Source organism: Panthera tigris, chromosome D4 (genome assembly GCF_018350195.1).
Source record: "Panthera tigris isolate Pti1 chromosome D4, P.tigris_Pti1_mat1.1, whole genome shotgun sequence".
In the NCBI taxonomy this organism is placed as follows: domain Eukaryota; kingdom Metazoa; phylum Chordata; class Mammalia; order Carnivora; family Felidae; genus Panthera; species Panthera tigris.
The window spans coordinates 11703512-11725044 of NC_056672.1; the positions used below are offsets into that span (position 1 = coordinate 11703512).

Here is a 21533-nt window from a genome sequence, read left to right on the forward strand (position 1 = left end):
GTTGGATGAGAACTAATTGAGATCTTTCCTGGCTGGAGCATATAAGTCCAACTCCTGTGGTTCAGGGTAAATGCCTGACAGGGTATGTTAGTGTCTGGGGTTATAGGTCATTCTGGTAAATCATGTTTTTTTCATTATCTTTGATGGAGCAGAATTATGTAACAGTGATAAGCACGTTGCTGCAGATATTAAAGGCATCGGTCGCACTGGCTTCCAAAGATTAATTATGTACAAGCTTTTAGTGAAAGAGCTAAGAGTGAGTATTATCTATTTACTGATTCAATTTTAGGTAGGAATTAAATGAGATTTACAAGGTATTAAATTTTATTTTGACAGATGCTGGGATGTATTTGTTCTTAGTTACACTTTAACCCCTGATTAGAGGTCAGTCCATGGCGGCTGGAAGGGGGTTGGAATATTTTTCATGTGCTTGTTTCATAATTCCTGTCTGTTTAAGCTTGCAGCCCCTGCCTGGGTGCATTCTAGCTATGTGTCAGAGCTGGAGTTTAATAGACTGTGAATAGCACGCTCCAGGGTGGCAGATGGCTGTTCAAATCCCAGCGTTCCTGCCTTCTAATTGAATGATTTGGGGCACATGTCTTCATGTTTCTGAGCTTCAGATCCTTCATCTGTGAAAACAGAGTGTCAGTATGAAGCTAAATAAGTAAAGTATAGCAGGAACCAGGCATATGCCAAGGCCTTTCTCGGGGTCTAGTTGTCCAAATGGGGACACCTGCACGGGGGAGCCCTTAGTTTCCACTGAACTGTCAGGGTTTTGTTTGCTGGGATGTTCCCTATGGAGCTCTTAAAGTTTCCAAACATAGGAAGGCAGATGCTTGCCTGGACTCCAGCAGTGGTTTTCCTGAAACTAGATTTCTGGGTAGGATCTTCTGATTTGGTCAAATGAACTGGAGGAGCAGCCTGGAGTGTGGCAAAGGGAGATGATGCAGGCATTGTCTGTAGGAGGGAAGGCTCTTTGTGACTCAAAGGACCCCCCTGCTAAATACTTCCCTGGTTTTGATTCCCTGTACTAGTGACCGCAGGCCCTTTGACGTCAGTTTGTTTTCCCAAGTCAGAGCCTTGTTCTAAAGCTCTTTCCTGTGTAGAAACTTAAGCTTGGCTTTCTGGGATGACTTAGTCTCGGGTGAGCTTGGATGGCGACGGTTTTTTCCCAGAGCATCTCCTGTCACCTTAGTTTCAGATCCGGCAGACATTTATGAAGAGCCTTTTATTTGCCAGGCACTGGGCAAAGTGCATTCACCGATGTTGTTTAACCCCAGAATAACGCTGAGAGGGAAGGGGTTATGACCACCTCCCTTTTGCAAATAAAGAAACACTGAGATTCACAGATTTTAAGTGATTTCCCCAAAGTCGCACAGACACTGACTCCCAACTTCAGTTGCGATTCCTACCGTCCCAGCTGACTGTGTGACTCTCCAGAGTGTGGGGACTTAGCTCCTCAACTGAGAATAGTAGCAGACTTTTCTCAAGAGCCAGTTCTGGTCCACCGGTGGTGGTTGCCTGGGGTTCAGGATTTTCAGGTGCTGTCCAAGTCTGCCGAAGCAAGCATGTGGTGATCCATTAGCATCCAGTGTCCTTGGGTGGAGGAGGGTGCCTGCGGAGCCTGCCCTTGACCTTGACCTGAGGTTTCTGATATCAGCCTTCTGGAAGGATGTGAGTCTGGGCAGAGTCTCACTTCCTAGACGTGGCTTCTCATTGTTAGGCAATTTAGATACCTCACACTTATCATGGACTCACCCCATTACATGGGCTTAGAAAAGTCAGTTGAAGGTGAAAACTTGCAACTTTTCCTTCTGTGCACCTGAGAGCCCCTCTGCAGTCCCGTCTCCCCTGGGGCTCCTCAGTCTATCAGAATACTTGGGGAGCTCACCCCAGCAGCATAGACCCACACAGTAGTGCTCAGACTTTAGGGCATCAGAAACTCCTGGAAGGGCTTGATAAAACAGATTCCTGGGTTGTGCGCCCCCCACCCCCATCCTTAGAGTTTCTGCTTCAGTCAGTGTGGGATGAGGCGCAGGGATATGCATTTCTAACAAGTTCCTGGCCAGGCCATTCTTGGTTTCCAGACCACACTTCTGAGAACCATTAACTTAGAAAGCACTTCTACGAGCTGGTTTAGAGCATGGGCCTGTTTATATACGGTCTATGTGGGGGCGCCTGGGTGGCTGAGTCGGTTGAGCGTCTGACTTCAGCTCAGGTCGTGGTCTCGCAGTTCGTGGGTTCGAGCCCCATGTCGGGCTCTGTGCTAACAGCTCAGAGCCTGGAGCCTGTTTCAGATTCTGTATCTCTCTCTCTCTCCCCCTCCCCTGCTCATGCTCTGACCCTCTCTGTCTCTCAAAAATAAATGTTAAAAAAAAATACATATATGTAGATGGTCTATGTGGCCACTTGCCCTCCCTGAAGTGAAGGGATTGTTTCCTCAAACCTTTAATGAGCATCTCACACAGAACCTGACGCAAATTAGGAGGAACATAAAGGCTCATCCATGGGGTACTTGGGGGTCTAATTTGGAATCAGTAATTGCATTGCTGTGTGAAAAGGCTGGTACCCACCCCTTTTGGTGGATGTGAGCAGAAGGCCTGAGGCAGTGACTAAGTGAGGTGGGCCTCCTGGGGGAGGTGATATTTGAGAGGCAACTGGAGGACGAAAACTTGTTGGCTACGTGGGCAACGGGGGAAAAGGAACTTGGGGAGCAGAGTCTGGACACCCCAGGCCAGGCTAGAAGAAAAGTTGTCGTGTGTGGTGAGAATCCCGCTGTCATTCTAACATGAATGACGTGTATCAGAGCTGTAGTAAAAACAATGAAAGCTTGGGGCACCTGGGTGGCTCAGTTGGTTGAGCGTCCAACTTCGACTCAGGTCATGATCTCCCGGTTCGTGAGTTCGAGCCCCGCATTGGGCTCTGTGCTGATGGCTCGGAGCCTATTCCAGATTCTGTGTCTCCCTCTCTCTCTGCCCCTTCCCCACTCATGCTCTGTCTCTCTCTGTCTCTCAAAAATGAATAAACATTAAAAAAAAAAAAACAATGAAAGCTTTATGTTTATTTGCGGGCTCCCCATAAAATAGTTGGTACTGTGACAAATGTTTTATCTGCATTGTCTCTTTTATTTCATTTTTAATTAAAAAAATTTTTTAATGTTTATTTATTTTTGAGAGACACAGGTAGGGGTAGAGAGAGAGGGAGACACAGGATCCGAGGCAGGCTCCAGGCTCTGAGCTGTCAGCGCAGAGCCTGACCTGACGCGGTGCCCAAACTCACCAACCGTGAGATCATGACCTGATGCTGAAGTCGGACACTTAGCCTACTGAGCCACCCAGGGGCCTCTGCATTGTCTCTTTTGATTCTCATAACCACCCTGTGAGGTGTAGGTCCAACTATACTCCCGATGGACCTCAAACGAGCTGGCTTCAACAAGGGAGATTTATAGTCCTGGAGGCTGAAAGTCTGAAATCAAGCCGCAGGCAGACGCGTTTCCTTCAGTGGGTTATAAGGGAAAGATCTGTTCTGGGCATCTCTGCTTGACTTCTAGATGCACGACTTGCCTCTGTGTGTGTCCGTCTTTGTGTCCAAATTTCCCCTTTCTGGACAGACACCACTGTATTGGATTAGGACCTGTCGAAAATCTCGCCTTAATTTGATTACCTCTATCCAGACCCTGTTTCCAAATACGGTCACATTCTGAGGTGACAAGGGTCAGGACTTCAACATATGAATGTTGTAGGGACACAATACAACCCATAACACCATTTTACAGCTGAAGAAAGGGAGGCTCAGAGGTTTTAGGTAAGTGCCCAAAATCTGTGTAGATCAGAAATAGTTGACTAGTGGTCATAGGTTAAATCTAAGAAGTTAGCAGAACGGGGGCTTGTTGACTTCACAGCTGTGCTCTGTCACCCAGTGCTTTACTGGCTTCTAGCGTTTTCTTTGTTTCTGCCATGTTTCCACAAGGTTCCCTGGGAACCCAGTGGGGTGGAGACCAGGGTGCCAAGCCGCTAGCCTGTTAGTTTCTGGTTCTTGAGTTTCTGGATAAGATATTCTTCCATTTCAGTTGTCTATCTTACCTGCTTGTCTGTGGGAAGTTATTAGAGTATAGGAAACATTTAAAATCCATGAAAGAAAGGGGCTATCTTTTTCCAGATGATGTGCTCTTTCTGCTGTTAAAATGTTAACTATCTATAAATGCACAGTTTTTCTGAGTATAGCTATTCTATTCTTAATGTCCTTCCCAAACAGCCTAAATGTTTGTAAATGATGTGTTAACAATGTGTTAGCCCTTAAACTTGTACTCTAAGTACATTTACCTGGAATTATTTCACCATTAAGGGACTTAAGCACCTTAGTTGTCTATCTATAAAGATTCAGACACATAGTAGTTTTGTTGGTATCCACACAAGAATTCCATATTTTCTTCCTTTAAAATGTTCTAAATACTTATCCAAAGACGTTGTCATTTTAGCAATTCAAGCAAACTTTCACGAGAAACTCGTACACCACTGAAACGAAAGAAAAATAAAAATAAGAAGGGTTCACTCTTACTTTTGAATGCTTTAGCTATAGACTGACATGTTTTCCAAACAAAAATTGGAGCGCGTGGTTTACTCATGAAATCAACAAGACAAAGTGGTGGCCATCTGGCCTATCTCTGGAAATCTGAGATGTCTGCACACTGTTAAGTATAGCACGTAGATGAGTAATGCTCAAGCTAGGGTCTGAAACAGAAATGTCATGATACTCCTGCATGTTTAAGAGAATCCGGAACCTAAGGATGGGGAGATGGCTAGGTGCTTTCCAACCCAGAGCCCTATCTGTCTCTTACTTTTCACAGCCAAATTTCTTTCCTTTTTGAATTTTATTTATTTATTTATTTAAATTTTGGTTAGTTAACATACAGTGCAATATTTGGTTCAGCAGTAGAATTCAGTGATTCATCAGCTACATTCAACATCCAGTGCTCATCACAAGTGCCCTCCTTAATACCCATCACCCATTTAGCCCTTCCCTACACCCAGCACCCCTCCATCAACCCTCAGTTGGTTCTGTTTTTGTTAAGAGTCTCTCGTGGTTTGTTTCCCTTTCTTCTCTTCCTTCCCTTCCCATATGTTCATCTCTTGTTTCTTCAATTCCACATATGAGTGAAAGCATGTACTGTATTTTTTTTTTTTTAATTTTTTTTTTCAACGTTTTTTATTTATTTTTGGGACAGAGAGAGACAGAGCATGAACGGGGGAGGGGCAGAGAGAGAGGGAGACACAGAATCGGAAACAGGCTCCAGGCTCCGAGCCATCAGCCCAGAGCCTGACACGGGGCTCGAACTCACGGACCGCGAGATCGTGACCTGGCTGAAGTCGAACGCTTAACCGACTGCGCCACCCAGGCGCCCCACTGTATTTTTCTTTCTCTGATTGACTTGTTTCACTTAGCATAATACACTGTAGCTCCATCCATGTCGTTGCAAATGACAAGATTTCGGTCTTTTTGGTGGCTGAGTAGTAGCCCGTTGTGTGTACATACCACATCTTCTTTATCCATTCATCAGTCGATGGACATCTGTCACAGCCAAATTTCTTACAAGGATTTGCTGTACTTATCTCTTTTCCTCCCCACCACCTGCCCTTCTTTCTAACACTTCTCCTCCATCTACTCTAGCCGCTTAGCGGTCCAGTAATGGTTCCAGGTACCCTATGAACTAGGCACTGCACTGCCTGAGGAAATTTACATGGACAAGGCTCTTCCCTGGATGGGAGTTCAGTCTTATTTGTGATCGGCAGTTATACTGCTATGCATGCTGCCTGATTTGGGCCTCTGGTGCTGTGGCTGTGTGGGGAATCCTAGAGGAAACCTGATTCCCATTAACCTGCTAGAATTGAGATAAATAGTTTGCAGCTAGCTTCTGCTTGGAAGGGGTATCATCATTAGAGCTCTATTTTTGGTACTTTGTCACATTTTTATCAACAGAGTGGTTGGTGACAGCAGTTTTCAGTTCAGCCAGATTTTGTTTCTTGTTTGGAAGTAATCTGGTTGTATAGCAAGATTAGACAAGATATCCTGGACAGAATTTCCCCCACTTAATCATAATTATATTGATATTTAAAAAAAATGATTGATTTTAATAATATACATAGTTATTTGATTATAGTTACTCTTTTTTTTTAATGTTTATTTATTTTTGAGACAGAGAGCACAAGTGGGGAGGGCAGAGAGAGAGGGGACAGAGGATCTGAAGTGAGCTCTGTGCTGACAGCAGAGAGACTGATGTGGGGCTCGAACTCGCAAACTGTGAGATCATGACCTGAGCTGAAGTTGGACGCTTAACCAACTGAGCCACCTGGGCGCCCCGTTTGTAATTACTCTTAATACTTGATATTGATATTTGAAATATAATTGTTGATATTCAAAAAATCAACTTCAGGTCTTAAGTCTAGTTAACTAAAATAATTAACTCTGTCCACACGCTGTGAAAGAGTCTTTATGATATGTTAAAGTTTAAATTTGTCTCTTCTGATGGCTTCAGCTCAGCATGATAAATTTGACAAGAAAGAGGGATACTATCCCAAGACTTAGAACAAGAATCAAAATACTTTAGCAACTGGATGATGAGAACTAGATCAGGGAAAGAAACCAAGAATGGCCTGGCCGGGAACTTGTTAGAAATGCATGTTCCTGCGCTTCACCCCACGCTGACTGAAGCAGAAACTCTGGGGGCGGGGGTACGACCCAGGAATCTGTTTTATCAAGCCCTTCCAGGAGTTTCGGATGCCCTAAAGCCTGAGCACTACTGTGTGGGTCTATGCTGCTGGGGTGAGCTCCCCAAGTATTCTGATAGACTGAGGAGCCCCAGGGGAGACGGGACTGCAGAGGGGCTCTCAGGTGCACAGAAGGAAAAGTTGCAAGTTTTCACCTTCAACTGACTTTTCTAAGCCCATGTATTGGGGTGAGTCCATGATATCTCTGAGAGGCCAGAATTGCCCATAAGGAGTGTCACCAATAGGTGGTCAATTTAGGGTTGACATAACTGTCAATCTGGAGGTAACATGAACTGGGGTTTATTATATAGTATCAGTATTTTGTTAAATAGGAAGTCTTTTTGAAAATATAAATTATGGGTTATAAAATATATTATCACTACATATTGTATCTAAATAAATACAATTCTAGATTAGATATTTATTGAATTTACTAGTGTTTTATTAAATATTATTACTATTTAAGATTTACTTTGGGGGCGCCTGGGTGGCTCAATCGGTTAAGCATCCAACTTCAGCTCAGGTCATGATCTCACTGTTTGTGAGTTTGAGTCCCAAGTTGGGCTCTGTGCTGACAGCTGAAAGCCTGGAGCCTGTTTCAGATTCTGTGTCTCCCTCTCTCTCTGCCCCTCCCCAGCTCGTCCTCTGTCTGTTTCTCTCTCTCAAAAATAAATAAACATTAAAAAAAAAAAAAAAGATTTATTTTGTCTTTCCCTCCCTTTCTAAGTAACACTGTCATTTGTTTACATTTTTTAAATGTTTATTTATTTTTGAGAGAGAGGGAGAGAGAGAGAGAGAGAGAGAACACAAGCAGGGCAGGGGCAGAGAGAGAGGGAGATACAGAATCCAAGCAGGCTCCAAGCTCTGAGCTGTCAGCACAGAGCCTGACTCAGGGCTTGAACCCATGAGCTGTGAGATCATGACCTGAGCTGAAGTCGGACGCTTAACTGGTTGACTGAGCCACCCAGGTGTCCTAACACTGCTATTTGTTGAAATCTTTTGACTTATATTTAATACACAAATGCTCCATTTATTCTGGTTAACACATCTTACAGCTTAGTAACTTAGTATCTACCCTCTACCTGTCTTATAAATTCTGCTTTAGTTTTACAAGCATCTTACTTTCTCATTATGCATGTGAAATAAATCTTAGGAGTTTCATCCATCTGATTCTTTTTCCTTGTCCTCTGTACCAGTTTTTTTAAAAAGAACTTCCAATAAAAGTATTTATTGAGCAAATTATAGTATATTCATACAAATGGAGTATTATGCAGTTAGACACATGATGATATAAATCTATATTGCCATGAAAAAATAGTCAAGCAACGTTCTTACGTAGAAATAAAGGAGGCAAAAGCTCATGCCTAGTATGGCCCCAGACGTGCAAAGTTATATATGATATCTATATGCTTACCTGCATACAGGTACCTGGAAGAATACTCACACAGTTACTAACAGTAGTTTGCTCTCTGGATGGCAACAATTTAGTTATATTTTGCTACTTTTTTTATGATCTACTGTATGGTTTGGGTAAATAAACAAGTACCATGTATATAAAAAATAACTGAAATACAAATGAGAGATGTATATGCAAATATATATGTAAAGAAATATAACAAAAAGAATGATGGGACCAGATCCTTTCCTTTGCAAACCAAAGACAAAAGTTTGCAAATAGAGATGATGATTTTCTTGCCGTTTGAATGTTTTACCTGCTTTCAAAATTGTGGTCTTCCTGTCTTGTGTCCAAGCATTGAAACAATGTTCCTTTGGCAGAATTTCCCAGACCTCCCTGATAAGGAGACTCATTTGGTTGGGGAGGAGGGTGCATGCTCAAAACAACCAATCCCCTGCCCCTTCTCACACACCAACCCTACCCTCGGCATCTCAGGGAGGGACTGAGATGCCGCAGGTAATTCTGGTCATCAGGGAAATTCAGCAGAAGTCCCATAGGAGCATAAATATTGCGAGCCAGGTCTTCGAGTATGATTGAACAATGCCTCCTTGGAAGTGCCTTTCCCAGGCCCTGCTTCCTTTGTTCCAGAGGCCTATGCTCTTTGTGACTGGCCTGGAAAACTGTCTGCTCCCAGTGTTTTTCTAAAGGCCCCTTTCAGATCTGAGAAGTCTTTGAAAATCTAGGAGACTCTTCAGCTACTTTAACCTGTGCTGATAGGGGATCCTGCATTCTTAGGACTAGAAGGTTCTGGTGGTAATTTCTAAAAGCAATTCACGTGTTGCCAGAGGCCCCTCTGGCTCCCGGGAGGACCTGTGTCTCATGCGATGGTCCCTGAGGCCTCTCTCACCTCAGATTCCCTCCTTACCTGTGAGATGAGAGCCTTTTTATTTAGTCCAATTTTTAACATATTGAAGGGTTTTTTTTCTCAAAGCACTTGTTTAAGGAGTGGATGCTCTGAAGTTCAGTTAGATGTCAGATCGCATTTGCATCAAGGAGTCTCATTAACTAACCGGTGGCTGGAGTCAGACGGCATTTACTTTTTTTTTTTTTTTTGAAAGAGAACTTTTTATTAGTTCTATGTACAGAGAGTTTAACAGCGTGCACTCAGCCTGGATTGGGGGCCGGTTCTTTGGCTTTTGCTTTTTCCAGCTTGGTAATAAATATGAGCCACTGACTTTGGACCCAGGACGTTGCCTCCCCAGTGGCAGCAGATCCCATCGTTACTGTCATCGTAATTGGTCCTGATGGCTTCCACTAGCTCAGCCGGAGCACCTAGTATGGAGGTGACAGCGGTGCAGGTCTTCCCATGGACCAGACGCCCAGCCTGGCCTTCCCCTTGGTGATGCAGTGGGGAGCCCCCATCTTACGACACCAGGTGGGCAGGGAGATGCCTGCTCAGTGAGAAACAGCATGTGCAATCACTACCAGCTGAACCTTCTTATTTTCCACTAAGGTGGGGACAGGTGGCCTCTTAGTGGGGACATCCCCTTTGCTGGCAGCTTTCTCCTTAGCCTGGATCAACAATCTGCTTCTTCTCTTGCTTTTCTCTGGTCTGTACTTGGGGGCCAGCCTAAGCAGCTGAGCAGCTGTTTGGCGGTCCAAGGTTAATCTCAGGGCCGGGGGGGGGGGGTGGGGGCACAGCATTACACATTTATAGAGAAGAGCCCTTTGCTGCTGCAGCCTGATGTCGTGGGGCCATTTGACAAAGCGGGAGAGGTCCCTTTTGGACTGGATGTCTTGTCCGATGCCAGAATTCTTGGGCCTTTTCTCAAGCAGGGTATTGGCCACCTTCTTCCCCCCGGCCTTCTTTCCTTTCTGCATCTTGGATGGCTGGAGGAGAGAGCTGTGGCATTTACCTTTTAATGTGGTGCAGCAAAAGTTTCACAAACATGATCTCCCAGCACTCCGTTCGGCAGAAACCCTCCTGAGTTCTGTTCGAGAAAACCACAGTAGCAACAACAAGCCCCTGACCTGTGCAATCGTCTGTCTGCGGTTGACAGTGAACGTGGCGGCCGGAGAGCAGTCGTGAGGATGAGCTTCACTCCCACAGACCTGCCCCTGGAGCCTCCCTGCCTTCTATTGGACGAGAAATTCAGGCAGCAGCTGTTTTCCCCCCTCGGAAGTACAGTTTCCTCACTGCTGAAGCACAGCAATAATACCAAATATACCAAAGATTCATGGGCGCTGTGCGGCTCTGCGTGAAATGAGTTACAGCAGAGTTTGGAAGAGTTTTGGCACATAATACGCCTTGAATCAACCTTTGTTTATCACGCTTTGTTTGTTGTTGTTGGTGTTGTCTTAAGATTTTATTTTGAAGTAATCTCTGTATCCCCCCAACATGGGGCTTGAACTCACAGCCCCAAGATCAAGAGCTGCTCAGCTCTACTGATTGAGCCAGCCAGGCACGTCTCATTGTTGCTGTTTTTCGGGTTTTGTTTTTCAATGTTTATTTAATTTTGAGAGAGAGAGAGAGACAGAGCACGAGCAGGAGAAGGCAGAGAGGGAGGGAGACACAGGATCTGAGGCAGGCTCCAGGCTCCGAGCTGTCAGCACAGAGCCTGATTCGGCTTGAACGCATGACCTGAGCCGAAGTCGGATGCTCAACCCACTGAGCCACCCAGGCGCCCTGTTGCTGGTCTTAAATAGAGGGTTACTAAGTGGCATCTGTCCCTGAAAAGAGTGTGGATTTTGTATACCCAGCAGCGTGAGCAGGGGGCCCCAGGGCACCCTGCCAGGGAGGAGACTCTCCAGTGCAGAGCCTGCTCCCCGGAAAGGCCTGTCTACACCAAACTGTGCCTCGGAAGGTGCTTCTAGGATCTCCAGGCCCACAGCTGGATTATGCTCTGTCCCAATCCCCTGTCCATCAGGCTGAGCACACTTTGACCTTGCCTGTTGGCCTCAGCATGCTCGGACCATCCCCTTGAGTGTCCTAGGAGCCTGCACGTGGGCAGCCTGGCACCATGAGGTCCACCAGCCCTCCCCCAGCAGCAGGCCCCGGCCTCCCCAGACACCTCATCCAGCCAGCCCGCGGCTGACTCTGAGGCGCACGGCGAATTCTTCTGTCCGTGTTGTGGCCGGCCGACCCCAGCATGTGAGAATCACTGCTGGGTTCTCACACCGGGAGCAAGACGCTGGGGGTTGGGATTTGTGCCAATGGCAGAAAGAGGAGAGAGTGAATTGAAAGCCACCATCCACTGAGAACCGAGAGAACTTTCTCTCCTGTTAGACGGACTGACGTTTTCATCACTTCTGCGCTCACTCTGACATCCTTTCATTGTGGTAATAACAGCATCCCTGCCAATGTGTTACCAAGAGTAATAATAATAATAAAGTTAAGAAGGGAGAGTTGTGGATACTAGGGTCCTTTGCTGTCTTGGGCTGTCCTCCCTTCCTGCTGTGGTTCCTCCCTCGGCTTCCCTTAGCCAGGGAGACCACCCACCACCCCCACCTTTTCATACCCCTGCACTCTGCTCTCTGAACGCTTGCTTTGCCATAAGCAAAGCACTCCACTGGACTCTATGTACCTGCTTTGACTTAAACTTGACCTCTCCCGAGGGCATCACTTCCTGGTTGCTGCTTCAAGGGATGCTTCCTGCTTTAGAAAGAAAGAGAAATCTAAGCAGAAGCTGGCTCTGTGGTCCAGGCAGAGAAGCTCAAACAAAGGCTCTGGGGCAGAAATGCGCCTGGCAGGGTCTCAAGAGCAACAAAGAAAGGCCAGTGTGGCTCCGGGACCTGAGCTTGGGAGAGAGCAGGATGAGCTGGGTTTGGAGGAGGCAGCAGACTTGGAGGCTGTCTTAGCCAGCTTGGGCTTTAGAACAAAATGCCATGGACTGGGTGGTTTGAACAACAGACATTGACTTCTCACAGTTCAGGGGACTACAAAGTCTGAGATCAAGATGCTGACAGATTTGGTTCCTGGTGGGGGCCCTCCTCCTGCCTTGTAGATAGCTGCCTTCTCCGTGTGTCCTCACATGGTCTTTCCTAGGAACATGAGCCTGGAGAGGGATCTCTCTCTTCCTCTTATAAGACACAAATCCCATCGTGAGGGCCCTACTCTCATGACCTAATCTAAACCTATTCCCTCCCAAAGGCCCATCTCCAGATACCACCACATTGGGGGTTAGGGCTTCAGCGCCTTTGGGGGGCCGAGGGAGACACAAACATTCAGCCCGTAACGAGGCCATGGCAAGAAGTCTGCATCGGTTTAAAAGCACAGAGTTACGAGATCTGATTTGTCTCATGAAAAGATCATTCTGGCTGCTTGGGGAGGATGGACTGGGGGATTGGATGCAGGGAGACCGCAAAGAGGCGAGTCCTGGAGGAAGAGAAACTTTCTAAAACTGAAACATGTGATTTTTCATAAATAAAATGCTAATGTCTTCATGTTTTAGAAGTGTCTTTGGAAACTCACTACTGAAGATTTTGGCGGGGTGGGGGGGAGTTAATCTTTTCTCCCTAGATGATCTTTTGGGGATAAATATCATGTTGAAGAAATAACTTAATTTGTGTTCATGAGGGTTCTTTTGTTTTATTCAATTTTCTTTTTCTGTCAATATCAAATAGAATTTTATTTACTATTTTTCAATTAAAATAGCACTGTAGTAAGACTAATTTTTGTTTAAATTTTTCTGGTCTCTGGGGGTAGTCTCCTAACTAGCTCTTTATCTGTATCTGTGCATGTGTCTGGAATGGCCACCTAATTTTGAAGCTGGTTACTAGGATTTTAGATGATTTTTACATTTATTTGTGCTTTTCTGAACTGTTTTGAATGTTTTATAATTGGCATCTTATTATTATTATTAATTATTATTATTATTTATTTTTCCAAAACTCACTGGTCTAAGAAAAAATTGAATAAAACCGAAATTATTTTCTTTTTTAAATTTTTTTTAACATTTATTTATTTTTGAGACAGAGAGAGACAGAGCATGAACGGGGGAGGGTCAGAGAGAGAAGGAGACACAGAATCCGCAACAGGCTCCAGGCTCTGAGCTGTCAGCACAGAGCCCTACGCGGGGCTTGAACTCACAGACTGTGAGATCATGACCTGAGCCGAAGTTGGACGCTTAACTGACTGAGCCACCCAGGAACCCCCCGAAAATAGTTTTCTTAATTATGGAAAAATGTAATTACCATTTCCTGAACAGAAGAACGTCTATGTAAAAATTGGTAGTGACCTTTGGGACACTAACATGTAGAAGTCTGGATGTTTAGGAAAGTAGCAAACTGGAGGCAGCTTTCTGCTCTTCCTATATAATATTAAGGTATGGGAACAATCCTGGAGACAGGGAGTCTGCAGTACTTGGCAGGAAATTAGAAACACAATGCTTTTAAACATAAAGCAAGAGTCTTGAGTTGCCCCAAAGGCTGAGGTGAACCTGGGGGTTTTTCTAGTGGATTATAACGCACTCCCCTGTTTGTTTGCAGGATTCTAAGTGCTAAAGGCTAGCTTGAAAATAATTTACTCTCTCTGCAATGTGTGTAAACCTATGACCATTACACTTAGGGTCAAGTTTGTTCCATTGTATCATATTTCTAGAACCATCATAGATTGCAGTGAGGAGCGTCTCAATCAAAAGTCTGTGTTTCTGTGGGGCTTGGGGGGTCATGCAGGACTATATGGGACTAGAAGCAGTTCCGTACATAGGTATCAGTGCTTTAACTAGAAACTTAGGATTTGGGAAACTTAGGTAGCTAGTCACCTGACCCTCCCTCCCCCCGCAAAAAAAGGAAGAGTATTTTAACAGACTTTGAGAGTCAGCAAGAGTGATATTAAATAAAAAAGTAAAGGGATAAAGGGCAGAGCAGAACTTTCGATGCCTCTCTCCTGGATGCTGTTTTAGGGGTTGTGGGGGATGCTGATGGAAGGAGTCCTTCACGTGAACATGGGAGGTTACTGGGATGGCTGTTTGCACTGAGAAGAGTGGGAGAAGCCAGCAGAGACGAGGCCACTACAGGGGAGGTAAGGGAAGGCCAGGCCTGTTCTCCGCCCCTCCCTCGGGCAGAGTTTTAACTGCTACCTCCGCGTGTTAGTCATTCCGGTACTTGAGCAACTCTCCCGCCTTGTCATCATTTGTTTACTTGGTTTTGTCTTGATCACACTGTGAGCACCCCCACTCCCCGCCCCCATTATATATCCTCTTTATCTTCTCTGTATCTACCCCAGGGCACACGGGTGGGGGGACTTCAGGAAATGTTTGTTGCAAGGAAGTATCTCTATGATTCCAGTCTGCCATTCTGCATACAAGCCAATTAAATTGCTCAGTTAACCTGGAAACTTTTCAAATGTTTATTTATTTTATTTTTAAGAGAGAGAGAGAGAGCGCGAGAGAGCAAGCAGGGGAGGGGTGGAGAGAGAGTGTGGGGAGGGAGACAGAGAATCCAAAGTAGACTCTGTGCTGTTAGCACAGAGCCCAGTGGGGGCTTGAACTCAAACCATGAGATCATGACCTGAGCTGAAGTTGGACACTTAACCAACTGAGCCACCCAGGTGCCCCAACCTGTAAACTTTTTATGTCAGATCCCTTTGTTCCCATTTAATGATACTTTATAACTATATTGCAAATATATATGTAAAAACATATATATATATACATACACATATGTATATGTGTGTCTTTATGTATGTGTGTATATGTACATATATATGTGTATATATATCCAAATCGTAATATTCTTGAAGAAATCTGATTAAAAGTGTTTATCACATTAATTCGAGGTCTTCTGACCAACTTGTTACAAAGATTTTATACACAGTAATGCATCCTGAAAAGTACTGAAAAATTGTCCATTACACAAACATGGCACAAACAATAACTACAATTTAAAAAGAGAAATGCACACAGCCCTATCCTGTCATCAAATCATGTTCCCATTTGCTTTCCAGTTTGTTTATATGTTTTCATAACTTCCTCATTGCCATCATAGGATAGATAACGTCTGTGTTCTTTTTCATCGGCGATTATATCATTATTCTCCTTGTTGCTGGATAGACTTGCTATAATTTTAAATGATAGCTTGATGTGCCAATTCAGTTGGTCTGCTGTCATTTAACAGCCCTCTGTGATTGGACACTGATGGTTTCCAGCCTTCGTTGTAATCAGTTGGGATCCAGTGAAGTGCCTCACCTCCCAGTCAGCCACTGGAGTCGAATTCCAGTCTCATCTTCCCCTTGAAACAGCTCTGGTCAGGATGGGCACTTGTCCTGTTCATGGTGAGCACCTTCCGTTCTCATCTTAACTGACCTCCACACTGGTGCATGTTGTTGGCGATTTTCCCCTTCTTGAAATTCATTCTTCCTTTGACTTTGTGGACATTGTTCCAGAGAGGTTTTTCTTCCCTTTCTGACAGTTCCTCTTTGGTCTTTGCTCTGGGGACTTGAGTTTGCCCCCTAAATATTGGCATTCCCAGATATGGGTCCTATTCTGGGTGTTGTTTTTTTTTTTTTTTTTTTTTTTTTTTTTTTTTTTTTTTGCCTGTCACAGTAAAGGTTATTATGAAAACAGGCTGGATGGGTCCTATCTTTAATCCTCTGTTGCCTCAATCTACACAGTGTCTCTGAATATTCAGTCTCACTTCCTCACCTGACTTCAGCTTTCTTGATACAATGACGATCTGCAAATCTCTTCCTCCATCCCAGAGCCCTCTACCCAAAAATACTCAATGCCTAGTGCATTGCAGACACTTGAACATCTCCACCTGGATGACCCTTAGCCCGTGAAGCTCAATCAGTCCTTAACTAAAGTCACCATGTTTCCTCCAGCCCCTCCCAAGATCTGCTCCCACTCCTGCATTCTCTATGTTGGTAGAGATATCATCATCTACTTCGTTAAGCCAGAAACCTGAGAGTCACCTTAGAGTCACTTCCCTCTTTCTTACATCATATCTAATCAGTCAACCTGCCTGCTGATTACACTGCCTTAATTTCTCTAGAATTGGCCCTTTTTTGTCTAACGCTGCCCAACCCGATAGCCCTGTCATCTCTCACCTGCATTTCCACAGAAATGCATTTTTTGCTGGTCTTCTCATTCTTACTGATACACCTCCCCCTCCCCCTCCCCCCCTCCCCCAATCCCACCTGCCAGATTCATCATCCTCCAGAAGCTGACCGAAGGATCTTTACAAAATGCCAAAGCTAATCCCACTCCTACCGTGTTCAACAGTAGGATACAGCCCCTGCTTGCCTGGGCAACCTCACCTCCTGGCACCGAAGGGCACGTCTGTGGTCTCTTCATTCCTTGTTTCTCCACTTGTATTTATTCCCTTCACCTAGAAAGCTTTCCCCTTTTTGTCTCACAAACTCATTCCTGTAAGTGTCTTCTTGTCTGTAAAGCCTTCCCTGAACCCCATCCCCCTAGTCTGGGTGAAGAAGCCCTCCCAGAAGTCCCCAGACTACCCCGAGCTTTCCAGGAAAGCTCAGTGCTTTTGCAGTTTGTTATTATTTACTGATCGTCTGCTGTAAGGGACTGAGCTCCCCAAGGTGAGAGAGAGCTTAGTTTTTAATCGGGGGGTCTGGCTTGATAGAAGTTCTTTGGAGAAACAAATTCTAGGAGTGGGGTTCGAATGTGCAACCCACATGTGAAAAATTACGTCCTATTAATTGCTTCTCCAAAAAGTTCTATTTATGTATAACTGCCACCAGCAATGCTAGTGTGCTCACTGAATCATGCCTTTCAACAACTATTTATTGTTCCTCTATGTCAGGCATTGTGTCAGAAGAATAGTATTTCTAGTATAAGACTATTTCATTATTTGGAGCAGTGTATACCAATAGAACTTTCTGCAATGGTAGAAATATTCTATATCAGCACGGTCCATTATGGTAGCCATTAGCTGCAAGGGGCTACTGAGCACTGGAAATGTGACTCATGTGACACATTCGTCTGAAATCTTCCTTTTCTTTAATGTTTGTTATTTTATTAAAACATTGTTTAATGTTTATTTATTTTTGAGAGGGAGAGAGTGTGAGCAGGGGAGAGGCAGAGAGAGAGAGGGAGACAAAGAATCTGAACCAGCCTCCAGCTGTCAACAGAAAGCCCACTGTGGGGGCTCGAACCCATGAACCGTGAGATCACGACCCGAGCCAAGTCTGATGCTCCACCAACTGAGCCACCCAGGCGCCCCTGGAAGCTTTTAAATCCTAAATCCCTAATTTTAGTTAATTTAAAATAAAATGTATTGAATACCCACCTGTGAGAAGTGGTTATATTGGGCAGTGCAGCTCTAGAGAGAAAAAGGAAATAGTTCTGCAGATGTTAAGTACTACACTGTGGATTCCTTTCTTCCTTTTTAAATGCTAATGAATCAGCTCACATTACTAAGGTGTGACCAGTTCACAAACGCTATCATTGTTATTATTTGTTCGCACTACCTAATTTGGGAAACATTTTTTAAATCAGAGTTTACGTCGGGGGAGTAACACCTTACACCGGAAACACAATCCCAACGTCTGAGTCTGGAGGCTTGTAGGCAAGTGAGAAACGTCACTCACGATGCTTTTTAATCCAGAAGCATGCACTTAGCTCTACCCCAAAGGAGGCCAGAAGCCTCACACTTTCAGAGAGGCATCTGCTGGGCTTGTTTTTCCACATAAACTGCCAAACTTGTTTTGATTAGGCAGGAAGTGAAGCAACCTTTCGGGGAGAGAGCCTAGCTTCTGCATCTCGTCATTGGGTCAGATAGGACATTCTACCTTTCACCTTCTACTTGTGAGCCTCGGCCGAGTTTTGCCTTAAGGGAAAGCAATTTTAAGGGAAGAGCGAGGTGGTCCACACTTTTTTTCTTTTACAGCGTGGTTCCCTTAAATTTCAAACCCCAAATTATGCTTTTAATCAGTGTACCTGTTTCGAGTCTCCGAATAATTTACATGCCTCTAAAATAAGGAAGCTTTTACTTCTCTTGTGCAGTTCTTCGTACATAGGAGACTCTACAACGAGTAAATGTACTGATAAATCCCGCTTGGATAAGCATCTGTGACTTACTGGTAGTCTTTTAAAAGATGACGATGCGAGAGGCGTTGTAATGTTTTTACTGGAGCTGTTGGAAATGTGATAAAAAAGAGATAAGCTGGGGTATATTTTCCTCCAAAGTCAAGTTTTATTTAACACGAACATCCCAGTACCCTCGGAATTCCGGTAATCAGTTGTTGAGCTGAGACACGTGGGCTACAATGCCGTGTACGTGTCGGCTGGCTGGGCAGGCCTCTAGGCAGGACAGACAACTTTGGGGTTTCCCCTCTTCTTCCCTTCGGAAGAGAGCAAAAGAGGCGCTGCAAACCTCTCCAAAATGTGTTCGAACCGGATGCGCACGCGACCTCAAAGGAAGCGCCCCAGGACAGACGAGCCCGTCCCCAGGCTGGCCCCTGCGCTCAGAGCTCCCAGCGCTTCCCCGGCGCGCTCCCGGAGCCCGACCTGCCGGCCTAGTGCGCGCCGCGGAGCGAACCATCGCGCCGTCCGGAGGGGGGTAGGGTAGGGCGTGGGGGCCGCGGGACGCTCGGACCCTGGGGGGGGGGGGGGAATCCCCCTGCCGCCGCCGTCCCCGCCCCCCTGCCGCCCCCCCGCCGGAAGTCGTTCTCGAAGCGGCCAGCCGCGGAGGCCTCGCGGGTTGGTCTCGGCGTGCTCTATCCCCCCGGCCGCGCGGGGGTGGTAGCGGCCCATTTGAGAGTTTCCCGGGTCTGGCCGCCGGCGCGGAGGCGCTGCGCTCCGGCGGGGGGGCGGGCGGCGGGAGGAGGGACAAAGGGGTGGGCCCTGCGGGCCGGCCCTCCCGCAGCCCGGGTTTCGGGTCCGAGGACTGATCTGCTGCGCGGACATCGCGAGGAGCGGAGTCCTGGCGGGATTTGCGCCCGAGATGCCGGTGCGAGGGGATCGCGGGTTTCCACCCCGGCGGGAGCTGTCAGGTTGGCTCCGCGTAAGTGCCCTCTCGAGTCTGCTCGGTTGGGAGAAGACTCTCGGGGGATGAGCGTAGAGCGCGTGGTGGGCTTCCTGTTGCGCGGTGGACAGCTGCTACTCTCCCACCTGAAAGTGGGGCGGGGGGCACGGGTAGATTTCACCCGACCGGGTGGTGGCTCATGGCCTCCAGGGCTCCTTAATCCTTTTCTCTCCTCTCTGAAGTCACTTGGGTTTCAGATTAAGTCGTCAGGGAGGGTAGGGGACACGGTCCTGAACTCTGTCCTGGATCTCTGGTACCTTGAAGGCATCTCGTCCTGCCTGTTGTGTAGCCTGCCGTATTCCTTTGTGTCTTCCTTCTCTTTCCTACCACACCTACTTGATGCAAACTTACAGGCATGTGCCTGTGAGACAAACTTGACAACTCTTTGGAGACCGGGAGCCTCATTTTCCTTTTTAATCAGCTGCCGCGGTAATACAAGTAAAAGTTGTTTTCAGTGGGGAATGGAGATGGGGTTTTGGAGGAAGCCACAACAAGGGGGTGATGAATGCTTTCTACTCTGGTATTATCTTACCTGTCACCATTCCCTTGCTTTTATGTCTTCATTTGTCAGGTTTCCGCTTCTGCACAGTAGTTTATAAATAATCAGGGTTTTGACTGCAGGGTTTTAACATTCTGGAAATGTGGACGAACTTGGGAGCGAATACTCCAGGGCTTAGTAATGGAATACAGCCTCCCACCTCTATTTTAGTTTAAGTTCTTAGGCAGCGCCGCTTCCCTGGCAGCTGTCTGGCCTGAGTAATAAATGGTTGTGGTTTCCCTGCAGTTCCCAGCGGAGACTCACCCCATCGGAGAAACTGCCCTGTGACTCCACACTCCCTCCCTCAGCTTGGGGGATCCTAGCAGAGGGGGCAGGAGGCCCTCGGCCTCAGATCTTTTGGTGGTCTGTGCTGGGTGTGTGCTGATAATCCTTGCCAGAGAACCAGTCCTGCTTTGGCAGAATGGTTGGGGGGAGAGACGGTGAGGGGTGTGTGTGTGTGTGGGGGGGGTAACATACATCACCCACACCTGGGAAGGAGATGCTTTAGACTAGTTGCATTTGTACCTGCCTGAGAATGAAATTTGACTCTTCAATAAAGTTTCATGAACAACTTCACTCCAGTGTGGGGACTACAAGTGGGAAGAGCGTGCCCCTGTTGCTGTCTTGTCGGGGAAGCATGCAGATAATTAAGAATGATTAGAAATATTCCAGTTAGAAATATGGATGGGACGCTGTAGCTTCTCCCTCTCTGGGAGATGAGAGAGAAGCGGTGCTTCACTTAGGCAGCGGGGGCTTTGGAGGTGTTTCTTGAGCTCTTTCAGAGCTGCTATCAGAGATAGAGGAAGGGGGATTTCTTTCCTTGCCGTGGCTGCTGTAACTTTTTTGTGACCACGCCGCTAATAACGAGCACCTGCCTGTGGCGGTCCCTGCAAGGGGTACAAGATGAGCAAGACTCCGTTTCTGCCTTCAGAGTCTGTTACATCTGAAAATTGTAGGGTATTGTGAACTCCGCAGACTCTGCTGGGATACCTGTGGCTGAGGGGGGGAGTGTGCCATACAGGTGCGCACTCTGCAGTACAGAAATACAGGCAGGGGGGGATTGCCTTACACACCCTCCCTTTAGGGATTCTTTTTGGGAAGAAAGGGTCGCATTCGAACAGATACCCCACAGCGTAAGGCAGTAAAGAAGAGGGGGCTGATAACACGCCCACCTCGTAGGGTTATGTGAGGACTGCCTGAAATGATGGAAGGTGCCGGACATGAGGTGGGTGCCAGGGAAGTGGTAGCTAGTGATATGAACCAAGACAGGTGCTGGGTCCTGGGAGGTAGGATCTAGAAGTACAGGTAGGGGTTACCATGTCGGTGTCTAGGCAGGAACTGAGGGAAAGAGAAAGAGTTGCTCACACTCTTGAAAGGCCTTGAATGCCAGTAAAAGACTTGGGGGGGGGGCGGGGAAAGTCCTAGAAATCCCTAATGGATCAGTGACTTGATTTTCCCTACAAAGAAGTGAACCAGTTTCTCAGTAAACACTTCACTCCCCCCACCCTACACTGGGAGTATTACTATTTTTTGAGGCTCCCAAAGGCTTGAGACCAATGAATTTTAATATCGCCCCCCTGGGGAATTCCATTTGCAAGGACTTATGTCTCCATTTGTTTAACTTTTGATCTAATTCTTTGTACATCCGACAAAAGGTTATAGCCAGCCATTTATCTTTTGCAGAAGTGCCTGAGAATGCAAGGGAGATGAAAAAAAAAAAAAAAATCCCTGCAGGGACTTCAATTTAGAAAGGGTTTCTCTTCTGAAGGTATTCTTTTTAAGAGACAGGTAAAATTCTTGAAACTAGGCAGGGCCACTCTCCTCCTGTGGGCTGGAGTAAGTTCTGTAG

At 46.2% G+C, this 21533-nt stretch overlaps 1 protein-coding gene and 1 pseudogene across 3 annotated transcripts in view; one reads left to right on the plus strand and one right to left on the minus strand.

Moving 5' to 3' along the window:
• The window catches only part of TJP2 (tight junction protein 2), a 97847-nt gene that overhangs the window by 253 nt on the left and 76061 nt on the right, over positions 1-21533 (plus strand). The window contains exon 1 of one of the 3 annotated variants that reach the window (XM_042963371.1): positions 18991-19125. The exons of 1 other annotated variant lie outside the window; for it this stretch is intronic. In XM_042963371.1, coding sequence (XP_042819305.1) covers positions 19066-19125 — 60 coding nt within the window. In that variant the 5' untranslated portion in view covers positions 18991-19065. Of the gene's footprint in view, positions 1-18990; positions 19126-21533 lie in introns of those variants that run through there. One more of the 3 variants, XM_042963369.1, reaches the window with a different exon arrangement.
• LOC122233240 lies at positions 9325-10482 on the minus strand (annotated as a pseudogene).